Genomic DNA, 13,818 nt, shown 5'->3' on the forward strand with positions numbered 1-13,818 from the left:
AAACTGGGGGGAGTTGGGTGGGGGCAGGGATTGCTGCTCGGGGATGGGCTGGGCATCGGTCAGCGGGTGGTGAGCAGTTGCATTGTGCATCACTTGTTTTGTATATTCTTTTATCATTGTTGTTATTTTTTCCTCCTCCGCTCTCCTATTAAACTGTCTTTATCTCAACCCATGGGTTTTACTTTTTTTTCCTGATTCTCTCCTCCATCCCACCGGGGTGGAGGAAGGGTGAGCGAGCGGCTGTGTGGTGCTTGGTTGCTGACTGGGGTTAAACCACAAGAAGCAGTTGCCACTTCATTCAATGACAGTCTTTAATATGAGCATCTGTACTGCATATGATTTCTGATCCCTAAGTTCAGGGCATACTTAAGGTTTGGTATCCTTCCAAGTATTAGTGGAGGAAGACTTTTCCTACCACCAAGAGTGAGACAAACTATAACCAGTTGATGCAATCAGTAAGATTGTCTGAATATTAAAAAAATGGCAATCATTCTGTATTTTCTACTTCAGAAATGGTCTCTTATTTCAGAATGTCATTAAGTATTTGTTTATCTAGTAAAGTGTTCCTCTGTTTATATTTTTGTGATCATCATTGATTCTTTTGTAATTTTCAGATTTTTAACTTCATTCTCCAAAGTACCTAGTCAAATTATTTCATACTTTCCACTTGAACTTACTTAACTTCGTAACACAGACTCAACTTTTGAAGGCCAGACTGCATAAGGATGGGGTGCACAGTTGTATGTTTATACACTGTAATCAATTTCTTAAAAGGTGTTGGAGTCAAAGTTACTTCTGTAACTGTTCAGCTTTTTTTGAAATCAACTTAAATAGTTCTCTGTTGTTCAAAAATACTATTTATCTGAGGCAGCTGCTCTCTTTTCACATGCCAACTTCAACGAAAGGAACATGATACAGGCTGTACATCTCTAAATACATTTTACACAGGCCAGTTATTTTTGTCAGGAAACCAAATCAGATGTTGTCTAAAAAGCCAACTTGTTAGTGTTTGTAGACTGAACTTGGAACAATAGACAGATCTGTTTTGAAGATAATATGATGCTTTTGTAATTGTTTTTCTTCCTGTATTTAATGATGTCGTGAACATCCAGGATCGTTCTGTGGTAATTGTGGTTGTCTTTTTTCTTGTATTTTCCATGGTTTTCATGCTGGCTTTGATGGCAAATACGCCTAGTAATTTTTTTTTTTTTTAATACGAGTTGATATGTATCCTATTTTAGGGGGGGTTTAGGTGAAACTATACTCCTATATTTAACAAATTCTCCTTATTCTGCATCTCTTTTTACCTGTATGTGAAGAGACTAAAAAGTTTAACCGCAGCAGCTGTTGGTATTTCAAAATGGTTATAATTTGATTTATCATACACAATATTGATGGGTGGGGTTTTTTCAGTACAGATAAATACTAATGCTCTATCCTTAAGAAATAAAATCTTCCATCTCAAAATTATTCCTACTCTATGACATTAAAACTTTAAACTTTTTTGGTTACAGTTTTGAGGATATTCTGTGCCTTGCTGATTCCTCATCTTTGTCAGATATCACCCTTGATGGCAATCCAATAGCTCAGGAGACATGGTACAAACACACTGTTCTCCATCATATGATGCAGCTCCGACAGCTAGATATGAAGAGAATCACAGTAAGAAATTTCTGTTTTCGTCAAACTTACTAGATCCTTAAATTCAGAAGTAAAGTGTAGGGTTTTCTGTGTATATATTAAAAATACCACAATTTTTTCTTAATCTAGTATGGAATTGAACAGTGTATAGACATTGCAATATTTAAAACTTTAACCTTTTTTCTTTTGTTCAGTATTATGTAAGGGTGTGCTTTTTTACTTCATTTTAACATGTTTATTTTTAAATGCTTAAACTCTCCATTAGTAAACACCGTGTGATCAATTGCCAGGTGACGTGAGAGAATCTGCAAAGCCTTTGGTTAGAACTTTCTCAACACAGTCTCTATTGGTTTGCTCTATAGCTGAAAAGGGACAGCATATTTCTTCCAAAGGAATAGTCTGTTTACCCTAAAATTGGTGTTGTTGGTATCTTTTCTCATTTAAAAAGTCTTGTTAGTTTCTTTAGCCTGCCTCCCTAAGGAAACCTGGTGACCACACTGTTTCTGCGTGTGTGTGTGTCTGTATTTCTCCCTTCTTTACTTAACCTACTCTCCCTATTCATTTCTGTCTCTGCTGCTCATGTTCAAGTAACCCTGATAAGGAAGAGAGGACTTGCAGACAGCTAAGTCTCCTACAGACTTCTTGAAAATACACTGTAAGGTAGAGGATGAAGGGCAGTCACTGGGGGCCTTACCATTAAATCAACTATTTTATCTCTTAATATAGGAATAGCCATGCCATTTCTTCTGTGTCTACTCAAAAGTGATGTGTAAGCATGACCTTCTTACAAGAGAAATGCATCCAACAGCAAGATAACAAATATAGTATGCTCTACAAGCAACAGTGTTGCAGTGTTCTCTCTTTTGACCAGGTGCTGATACATGTACCTTATTTTAAATGCTCATTTGCTTTGTACAAAGGCTGTACTGCATTATAAATTGCACCTGCTGTTTTACCATCTATCATGTTGTCCTGTAGCCAATCCACCATGAGTATAAAATAGAGCCAATTATGATGTAAAATATAACATGTATGTGGAAAACATTAACTTTAAAAATTAAGTGCTTTGGGACATGAGAGTTTTACTCCCAGCATCGAAAATACTAAATACTTGTTTGTTCGCAGGTATTCTATGGGTTGTTTTTCCTTTTATCTTTTGCAAATTTATACTGAGTTAATTGAATACTTGTTAATTGCTTTGCTTTTAAAAAGATCATTTCCTCAGTATTATTTCAGAAACTTGAGTCACATAAAGAAAAAGTCTCTCCCTCCTTCCCCTCCGCCCCTTCTCGAGAGGAGACACATCCTGGTAGAACTCTCAGTGATGGGAAAAACTGTAGAAAGAGCTCAAACTACTTTTTAGACTCTATGGGATCTGTATGGGGAAAAAAACTATTAGAAATGTATAGCCATGGGAAGAACTTAATCTGGGTTCGCACCTTGTTAAACATCAGAGAATCAACCGCAAGACAAAAAGTGACAGAAAACCAGGCTTCACCAGTTGTGCTGCTCATAAATCAACTTGTAAAAAGAATGTCTTGTGCATTCTTTTTATTTGCCTTCTGGTTTTTGAGGCTTGAGAACTTTTTTAAACATTTTCTCCACGTGGAGGGTGCTATGTTTTCTCCAATAAAAACTGTGTTACCCAGATAATCATATGACTTAAGAAATTGAGCTTTTAAGAAAAATAACAAGTATCATGAGATCTCTGATGAAATTAGAGAGTTGGCAAGGCCAAATCCAGCTATTCTGCCTGGTAATGCAACATGCTATTACCATTGGCTGTAAGGGTAAATGTAACTTGGTGGGGGAATGGAAGTACAATATTGGGTATGTGCTTTTTCTCACTCGATTAGTATGCCTGAACTCTAATTACATTTATAGGATCTTTTCTTCATTAGTCTGAAGAGCGTCCAGACCATTTTGAACTTAAGCGTTGCTTTCTCTTGTTAAAGAACTGAGAGTTGGACCAGGATGTTGGTTATTTCTGACTAGGAATTCTTCACTAACCTGTTCAGAAGCTCTTCTGCACGAGAACTGAGCTTTACACAATTATGACTTCTGCTTTTAACTTTTACTTGCTGGCTTCACTGGGACAAGAAAATTGTTTCAAGAAAATAAAATATGAAGGATATTTTCAAAAGTTTGTAAGAGACTTTGAAGCTTTATTCATATTGGTTTTCAAGAAGATGCATACTCTTTGGTGCCAGGCCTTTTCTATAGGATTCTCTGGAGAAAGGGAACCTTGGAGCAAAAGTCTGGTGGTAACTGCCTCTGCCTTAGGGAGCTATTCAGAAACATATAGCTACCATGAAAATCAGATACTCTGCACTTTGAATAAAACTTTTTTGCATTGTAATTGTTCTAATATTTCTTAAGTCAGGGCAGATTTGCCTTTATTCAAAGGATTGCATCATATTATGACAACTTTTAAACCCCGACCCATGAGGAAGTTCGTGTTTTCTTAGGCCATCTCATTCATAAGCCATTTTTGAATGTAAGATTTAAACTCTTGGACCACTGAGGTATGGCCCCATTGGTGGTGAAATCAGTGGAGGTTAGTCACCTGTAACGAGTTTCACTGTAAGACTGTAAACATGTATTCATTGTACACACTGGAAAAGGATTTTCAGCTGAAAAACCCATCCACTTTGTGTATGTAAAACATCAACTCAATGGAAACCTTTTACTTCCTCAAACTTTGATAGATCAATCTAGAGGCTTAAAGAGTGGGAAGGAGGCTGAATTACGGTGGCTGGACAGATTACTGCGCGTCACCTGTGCTAACCATCAGTAACTGTCTGTAGCAGTTAACACATTTACCTCACAGCTACGGCGGACTAATGTGACTTGATTCATGGCTCAATGAAATAGGCTTCTGTGAAATTGAAGCGTGTTACAATCAAAGCAGTCTCAGGTTGCATATGTAGTCATTTACATTGTTTGGTTAACATACTATAATGGCTGTTTTTCTGGGCATTGAAGCTTTTTGCATGTGTGTTGTAGTTTGAGCTTTTGAAAAAGCGGACCTATCCAGTGGTGCTTACGTTTTAGCTGTGACCTGTCGTTTTCTTTTTCCAGGCTTTCATAACAATAAGCAGATAGTGTACATATTTCTTACTGAGAAATTATTTAACAAGGAACACTTGCTATCTTGTCACTTCAAATACACTTTCTCAACAGAATTTGCTAAGTGTGTGTGTGTATATATATATTTATATGTGTATGTATTTATAATATATAGTGTATATATATATTTTTTTTTTCCCTAAATGTGCTGTCATTCCCAAATTGAAAGACAAGCTGCATATTTTTAACAGTAAAACTTTGCTTCTTTTCATTGAGGTTTTATAGGCTTTGGATGCTTAGAGAGCTGTGTTTGGTTTTGATTATTTGCTTAGACATTTCTCTGCTGATCAGGGAGTAGGTCCTACTGCTTTATCCAGAACAGAATTCATTATCGATTCCATCACCACTGTGAAGTGTTTTTTAGGGAAGGATCCCTAATTTTTACTTCAGGCACTTCTAAAGTCATTCTTGTGGATCGTAATCCTCTCTCTTAAATCAGGTCTTGTGAAAATATAGTAAATTTAATACCAAAAGTAAAAAATGGAGATGTATCTCATTGTGAAATATCACTTAATGATTAGTCAAAAATTTTGTACTTGCTGTTTTCCATGGCTATATTTCTACTAGAAACATCCTTACATTCTTACTTCATTCTTGTGTAAGATCAGCCTCTGTGGTATACATAACAAAAAGTAGTCTGCTTTCTGCAAGTATAAGTGAGCTGAATTTTGTGTATTTTAAGTGTACTGTGCTGAGTCTCTTTATGCCTTGAAAGCTTAAATGTGTGTTCCAGGCCATTCTTCATATTCTCCCTTTTTTTTTTTTCATTATCTAAAGTAGTTTATATCAAGTATACTATAGCTGTTTCTAATCTACAGTAAAATTATTTGAATAATTTTAAGGTAGATGTACTATGGAAATGAAATGCTGCATTCCTTGTGTGCTAACTTAGCATCTTTTTCTCCTGTGACTTAAATGGTATCCTTTGTTGAAAAAAAAACCTCATTTGAATAATAGTAAAGTTGTAGTGAGGAAGAATACATGCATTCCACTGTGGTCTCTTTAGGGTCCTTCTCGGGTCTTGCTGGATGTTACCTCTTTGAAAGACTGATGATACAATGATAAATTTGGCCAAAATCTGTGGTGTTGCAGTTACGGTAGTGCTTATGTAGCAGCAGGGGGAGCTATCAGCATGCCAAAGCTACAGATACAGTTCTGGTACAGCTCTAACGGAAAGTTTTTATAAGGGTGGTAATAGCTTTAATGTGCCTTATTCTTCTTGTGTTCTGTCGCTACTGTTGCTTCACGCTGAGAATGTAAACCTGCAGCCTCAAAATCTCATTGCAGAAAGTAAGACTTGTGCTTCTTTAGGAAATATATTTCTGCCCTCTTTCTTTTTCTCCCCCCCCACTCTTCGATGGGAAGTGGAGAACTAATAAATGGAGGAGATTTCAATACACAAGAGGACATCCAAATCCTTTTGTAATGATCTGGCACTTCGGCCTTCTGGAAAAGCATGCCCCTTGTCCAGCAGGGTTTGATATAAAGACAAAACAAAGTTATGGACAACAGCAGCAGAATAGTGAGGGGGGGAACAAAGAAAAAGAGAGACAGGAAGAATTTCAAAAGAGATGGAGCTAAAACAAGGGAAGGGGTGATAGTAAAAATGAATTGTGGCAAGGTTATTAAGGGCTTTTTTTTATAACTTCGTGGGTTTTCTGGGGTTACTTTTATGTTTTTTGGGGGGGATGTTGTGTTTTTCAAGATGGATTGCATGTGCTGTGTAAGATTAATCAAGAAACATATACGGATTTGATTTCCATAAAAAGCAGATTTGGCCCTCGATCTTTCTTCAGATGTTTTCTTTGTCATTCTGCCTTTATGAATAGTGAGTAAAACTAGGATATATTTCCTTTTTAGGCTGAGCTAATTTCTTTTGTAAAAGAAATAGTATTTTTTAAATGTCTGTAATTAGGATGAACTCTTGATCAAGAAAAAAGTCTTAGTTAATAAAAGACTCTTGTTAGAATGTGATTTGGATTAGTTAATTTCATTCTTTGTATTGAGACTGTTGGCAGGGAAAGTACTGGACTGACTTGAATGAGAGCAGTAGACCCTCACATATGGAAGATGGTGTCATAAAGTGTGCATTTGGGCTGGACTAAGGGAAGGCTTTGAGATGGAAGACAGAGTAAGAAGAGATATTTGTGGAAGCTGAGGGAAAACTGAATTAGGGAACTTTGTGGATGTTTGCCTTAAAGCTTGAAAAAAAATTTTTTTTTGCTAGTGTTTGTATTTTAAGGCTTCAGGGTTTTTTAAGTAAACACAAACTTAGTACACTGTAACATGTAATTGGGGTAAATGGCTGTCATGACAGTCGTGTTTGTAGTTCTTAACATCTTGAATCATCTCTTGCTGAACAGTACATTTTTATTTTGCATTATTAATTATATACTCATATTTGTGGCGTATTACCTGCATGGGGTTTGTTTAACGATTTTCACAGCCTCCCCCTGCGCTCTCTCATTCAGGTATTGGGTTTCATTGCATGGTATTTTGTTGTATTAGGATCTAGAACGCCTTCTGTATCTGTCTGTCATTTTATTTAATTAATTATTTATTGTTCATCATCAACATGGACTAATGACCTCTTGGGGTCCCTTCTAACCTGGATTATTCTGTAATTTTATGACACCAGCGCCTTGGTAATACTCTGCTTAGGAAGAACCGAAGAGCCCAGTAGCCGAGGAGGCTGCTAACAAAACTTCACCCTCAAAAGGCCAGAAGTTGCTTTCAGAACAAAAAAGAAAAAAGTCAGGCTTTCTAGTTAGCGTTCCAGGGAAATTCTTGCATACAGTTGGGTTAGAGAAGCTTACTCTGTCCAAAGCCTCATGCCTTAATCTGCATTAAGGTATTCCTCTTATTTAATATATGCATATTAGGTTAAAGTCATGGAGGAACAATTTGGAAGTTTGTTGTTTAATCACCTTTCAGATTGGTGTCAAAATTCATGGTATGTCAGTGGGTTTCAGGGGAGCTGTACACGGATAAGAGTAAGTTTGCTATGTGAACCTAACTTCTTATGCTTTGGAAATTATTTTCTTAAAAATGTAATAGCGATGCTAAGTGTGATGATCCTGTTTTATTTCATCGTCCAGTAAGCATTCACCCATGTGCTTAGGGTTTCTTACAATGCTCTAAACGTAGGATGTTTTATTTATATAGAAACTTTGACATATCGATATGTCTTCATGGTTGATGATGTTTTCTGTTCATTTTTGTTTGTTAATTTTCTTAACACATAACTTCCTGGAAAGTGAAATTGAAAAGGTTAAGGCAGGGGCTTTCTATTTTGAGGGAAATCAAAACACTTTCTGTATGTTCTGGGAAGATACTTTAATAGAAACACCCAAATGGCAAGTGAAGTAAATCAAAATAAGTTAAAGTATGCTTCCCAAATATTTGTGTTGGAAGGACTGTACACTTTTTACTTCATAGTGAACATTTCTTTTGTTACTTGGAAAATATATGTACTAAAAATACTGTGCTGTGAGAACGTTTAGACTTCTGTAAACAGGGACCATTCAACCTAATATGGGTGTATTGCAGCATTAAATTGCTGTACCAGGAAAATTAAGCATCTTCACTTACGTGACTTTAATTATTGAGGAATCAATGGCTTTCTTCTTGAAACTTCTTCTTGAATAGGTAATAATATTGATGAGAAATAATGTTAATGTACTATAGTTAACTTTGATAATATTGTTTTTCTTGTCAAGTTCTGTTCATGATTGAGAAAAGTAAGCCCCTGGAAACAGTTTATAATGATCAAAATCAATCTTAGATTATGATTCGAGCATAAATAGAGTTCAGCTCATTCGCTCTGTCTTTTCTTATAAAAAAAATTCTACTAATTGCAAAAACTACTACAAAGATATAATGCACTGTTATATTTACAAATGTTCTTTTTCACTGTCATACTCACCATATGCTGTATACTTTTTTCCAAAGACCCTTACAAATACTAGTTTTAAATAGCTTTATCTTCCGCATTTGCATCTGAGTAGTTATCTATTTCTGTATTGTTTGATTTATTTATCATTACCTATTTTATTGTTTTAATAATGTTTAGAAACATTAAAATGTTAAAAATCCTAAAATTGTATTAAAATTAAAAATTGCGTTTCAAATACAAACACAAAAATATATTAATAATTTGTCAGTAATACTTTTCAGAACCTGATTAATTCCTCCTTTTATGAAGCTGTTTCTTTTTTCCATCCAGGAAGAAGAAAGACGTATGGCATCTGTTGCAGCAAGGAAAGAGGAAGAAAGGAAGCGTGAAAGCCATAAACAGACCTTGCTTAAGGTATTTTCTGTGGCTGTTCTAAGCCTACTGTAAAACAGTTTACAGCAATAATCTATATCCTAATGTTTTTTGCCGTAGTTCTTACATATCCCAATATGCCTCTGTCTCTTTAAACTTTTTTTTACAGCTTCAGTCAACTATGCGAGTTATACTTTAGCAAAAAAACCCCAGTTGAATATGAGTGAGATATATGTAAAAGGATGGCAGACTTCATTTTCACAAATCCAGAGATAAAGTAAATCCAGAGTAAAGTAAAGGACATTTCAGTGATTTCAAATTCCTTGAACTTGGTCTCCCCCATTTCAGGTGAGTGCTCTAACTGCTGCCATGCAGGGTGTTCTGAAGTAGTTTTTCCTTCATTCTTTCCTGTTGAAGTTGTTCCTTTTTGTAGAAAGAGTTAAGCAGTCATCAGAGCAGCAGCTAGACTCCAGCTGTCGTCTTTTTCAGAAGAATGCTTACCTACCAGACCACCTGGCCTGGTAAATGCTTATATACATGAGATGGAATAGCTCTAACAGGGGAGACTGAGGTGCACTCCAGAATACTCTCATGGGGCTGGTGACTAAATGACCCATGTTGCTAATAGGAGACCAAAGTTCAAGGATCTAAGAGTATCTGCGTTTCATTTGTTGTGTGAGTATCGCCATTTGTGTCCGCATCATTTTTCTTTAGAGGAAAGAGAGGTCCCTAAAACTTTTTGTCTTCCGGTAATGGTTGTATAAAAAAAAACTCTTTCAATTTGGCAGGTTAACAAACAAACAAACAAACAATTTTCATGTGTCCATATTGTTAGGTTGCCTAGGTAAAAACATATTTAATGAGGGGGATTAGACTGAACGTAGTTGCAGGAGGCTGTAAGAAGTGTAGCAAATACATATAACTGAAAAATAAAAAGACACAAACAGAATGTTAGGAGTATATTAAAAAGACGTTTTAAGTATATAGAAAAACCTCCAAGAGCCTAAATAATATGAATGGGGAAAAGAAGAATTCCATGTCTAGTGCCTGAGAATGTATTTTGGTTTCCTGTATATTTGTATCCATATATATTTTGAATTTCTGTTTAAAAAAAACAAACAAAAAAAAACACAAAGAAAACCCCACAAAAAAGTCTTAAATACATCCTTTTTTTTTTTTTTTTTTTTGAGCAGTGTCATGGTTTGTGGTTTTTTGGGGGGTTTTGTGTGTGTTTGGTTTTGGTTTGTTTTTCCTGTAAGATACCGATGTATTTAAAGTCTCTTCAGGTTTGAAGTTTTGGTGCCAGTTCTTAGCAACGTAAAGAAATGGGAAATCGGTAAATAATATTCACACATGCTGTTATTTTATGCTGTTGAAAAGCTAACTGTGTCTCTGGACTGGAAAAAAAGTAGCTGTTTATTGAAAGTGTTTATTTGTAGTTCATGTTTTTAACCATTGATGTGATGTTTCCTTGTAGCAGAGGGATTGTTTGTCTTGATGGCCTAGATTTCTCAGTGCATTTTGCTAGTGGAAACTTCCCGTAGAAGAAAAAAAAAAATTTTAATGTATAATGCCATTGTTACTCAGATTTCAACATTAAATTGTAGATTTTTTTTTTATTTTAATCAAGGTATCTTTCTTATCTTCAAATAGGTGGCATAAGAGCCAAATACCAATATCTTTTGCATGATTCAGTGATTTTTGTATACTTTTCCTTTGTTCTTGTGTGTTATGATTCTGGTTTCTTCTTTCCTGTTCTGCACGTTTGAATTGAAAGGAACAAATCTGCTCATAGATACAATGCCCAGTGAAAAAAGTTGTGAACTCTAGGATTTTCTTCATAGTTAAATCTGAAGAAAATATTTAGAGACTTATATTCTGCAATTTTTGTTGTCACTTTCCTCCAAACTTTCTTAAACTATATGCAGTGTAAATGAAATTATAAGCGCTCATTCAGTAGCAAACAATTGCTTTTTTCCTGTATTCACTGCATCAAAAAAAAGTTAATTTCAGCAATGTCATCTCTTCTTTTTCTCTTGCTGATACTTGTCTACCCCAACAACAGAGTTTCTTCATCACTCTTTCCCCCCCCCCCCCCCCGACTATTTTTTTTTATTGCTTAAAACCCACTCCTCTGGGAAGGTTTGACATGTACTTAAAAATGTACAGAGAAAGTAATTCCTTTCCAACAGAGGCTGAACTTAATATATACTGGAACAAGAAATAGTTGTTGTTAGCAGAATCTTCACACTTCTAAAATTTGCTTTTTGTAAAATGAATTCAGTAGGAATCCAGCAGCCCACAACTGAGGACTGACAAAGTCGTAGAGCTGTACGGTAGTTGAGGTTATGAGGAGACCCTCACCCTCCAGAACAAACAGAATTTTCCAAATGTGATTGGAAGAAAGTGCTGACTATTTCAGTGTCCCCTACTTTGTGACATGGAGGCCAGTCATCGCTGAAGTCTGTAAATGTTGGGCGTTTAGTGTTCTCTAACCAGATAACATCACAACTCTTTGGGCAAATTGAATGTGAAATGGAGTTTTGAGCTCTTTAAAATGGAAAAACTTCCAGAAGAGGAAAATTTTTAAAGTAGTTTCCATGTACTTTCAGTGTCAGTTGTAGACAGTTACGGCCATAATTTTTATCAGTGCTGAAAGTCTAGTAGATCTATCTCTGCATTGTCAGTCATTGAAACAGGTCATGGTGTTTATTCTAAGTTTAATAGCTGCAGCATGAGGGATTTGCATGTAGATATTAAATGTTTTACTGTGAAATATTTATATGCACATATGCACAAGAATATTTATATTCTTAAGGAATAAAGGATTTCTTAAGCTGTGCAATTTAGCAGTCACAGATGATGAAATGCTTGCTTTTTTTGTTGATCTACTATTTTCTGTTTTTCAAAGAAATATTCATTTGTAGTGCTTTACGCTTCACATCGCCAACACTGAGGACTCTGAGGAACATTCTTGGTGAACTACTTTTGCAGTGACGTCCACAACTCACCCACTGTGAAAGGAATTAAATAACATGGTGGTCGCGTGTTACTTTTATATAAAAAACCTAGGAGCATACTGAATATAGGTCAAACTTAATATATCAAAAGTGTTAATTTCAAATTGTAGAATTAGATTTACCCTGGCCCCTGCCTTTCTCCATAGGCATATCAAATAAATTCTCTCTTTTTTTTTTTTTTTTTTTCCCTATTTGGAAAAGGGGGCTATAATAAAACTTTGTATGTTGTGTTGATTTTTTTTTTTTCCCAGCCACAGAGTCCGTCTTAAAACAGAAGCGTAAATGTCAAAACAAATAAAGCCTTTCTAGCCTTCAGGATTTTTGGTACAGCCTTCTAAATCCTAATCAATACTGTGTTGTTTCCTTGTATCTTAATCAGCCTAACAAAATATTCTAAAGGAGACAGGAACTAATGTAATGATATTTAAAATTATGATATTAGATAGGGTTTTAACACTGGTAAGAAATTGATAAAGGTGTTGAGCTTATGCTCTAAGGAAATAATTGTTAACAGGGATTTACCTTGCCTGAAGTCCTTTTAGACCCAATTTGAGATCGTTGCAACTTGAAGGTAACAAGTACTTGCTGTTTCAATCCAAAATTTCATAGCATTGAAGCAGAATATTCATTAGTACATCTGAAGAGTACGCACCTTTCATACTTTCCCTGTTCATGGGTAAAATTAGTGACAAATAACACAGGCTGCCTATGAACTGCTGTTTATACTACTTAGGGCAAATTCAGGTTTGCCTTTTTGTCCCCCTTCATTCCAAAATATCAAGATGTTTGTTTGTATTCTAGTTCCAATAGTGATGTTCTGGAGTATAAAGGAGAAATTAAAGGATTCTTAGAATATCATGGTTTTTTTAATACTTCCTAAGAGTGGGAAGCTTTAAATTAAGGTTGTTAGTTTGGACTTGAAAGCTACATTTCTACAGCAACATCAATTTAGAGTAGGGTATTATAAACCAAGAAATCATTGGCTTTGACTGATACTCTGTTTTCTCCATGTTTTGTGGATGTAAATTTATTTTATGCTAAGCTCCTCTATAATATTATCCTCTCAGAAATTCCAAGTCACTGTTTGAGAGTAGTGTTAACAGTGAGATGGCAGACTCCTGGAGAGTTAGCTCTGGTTCAGAAAAAGCAAATGAAGTGAAACTAACAATGAATTTACCCTTTGATATTATTTATATTGTGCAGTTTTCATTTGATGAGAGTCCAGCTGCCAGTCCATGAGCTCTTACAAAGCACCTTGTTCTTTAACCTTTTAAAGTGTGCTAAATGAGATATATTAAAACATATAGATCTGTATGATACAATAGAATAATAACATGTATATAGAATCATAGGTAATTGACAGGATTAGCATGACTGTACAAGAACAAGTACTTAAGAGACTTTTGAAATACTGGTTCATCGACAAGACCTGTCTAGAATGTAAAAACTACTTAAAAACTATTACAAAATATTTGAACTTAGATCTCTTGTAGTCCTTGTGTCTATCCAGAAGGTAATTTCATTTTCTGTTTTTATAAAATTGACTTTTTCCATTTTTTAGAAGATAACTTTTTCCCCTACGCAGAGTATGTTGCAGTTACTGCTAAGACTTACAGCAGTTACATAACTGTCTTAGCTTAAGTGCTAGTGTCCCTCTAGCAGCATGGAGGAAAGTGCAAGCAGCCTGCTCTCTTTTGTGGGAGGAGTGTTACAAGCAGCTCCAGACTGTCAAAATGAGACTTCTGTGGTTATCCAAACTAA

General features: G+C 35.4%; 1 protein-coding gene across 2 annotated transcripts in view; it reads left to right on the forward strand.

The window, feature by feature from the left end:
- The window catches only part of LRRC49 (leucine rich repeat containing 49), a 53,594-nt gene that overhangs the window by 27,139 nt on the left and 12,637 nt on the right, over positions 1-13,818 (forward strand). Inside the window, exons 10-11 of one of the 2 annotated variants that reach the window (XM_087743829.1) lie at positions 1,515-1,662; positions 8,996-9,079. In XM_087743829.1, coding sequence (XP_087599955.1) covers positions 1,515-1,662; positions 8,996-9,079 — 232 coding nt within the window. The remainder of the gene's footprint in view (positions 1-1,514; positions 1,663-8,995; positions 9,080-13,818) is intronic. The other variant, XM_087743830.1, reaches the window with a different exon arrangement.

Source organism: Nipponia nippon, unplaced genomic scaffold (assembly GCF_047370975.1).
Source record: "Nipponia nippon isolate SJK-2023a ecotype South Korea unplaced genomic scaffold, ASM4737097v1 scaffold_9, whole genome shotgun sequence".
NCBI classification, from domain to species: Eukaryota; Metazoa; Chordata; class Aves; order Pelecaniformes; family Threskiornithidae; genus Nipponia; species Nipponia nippon.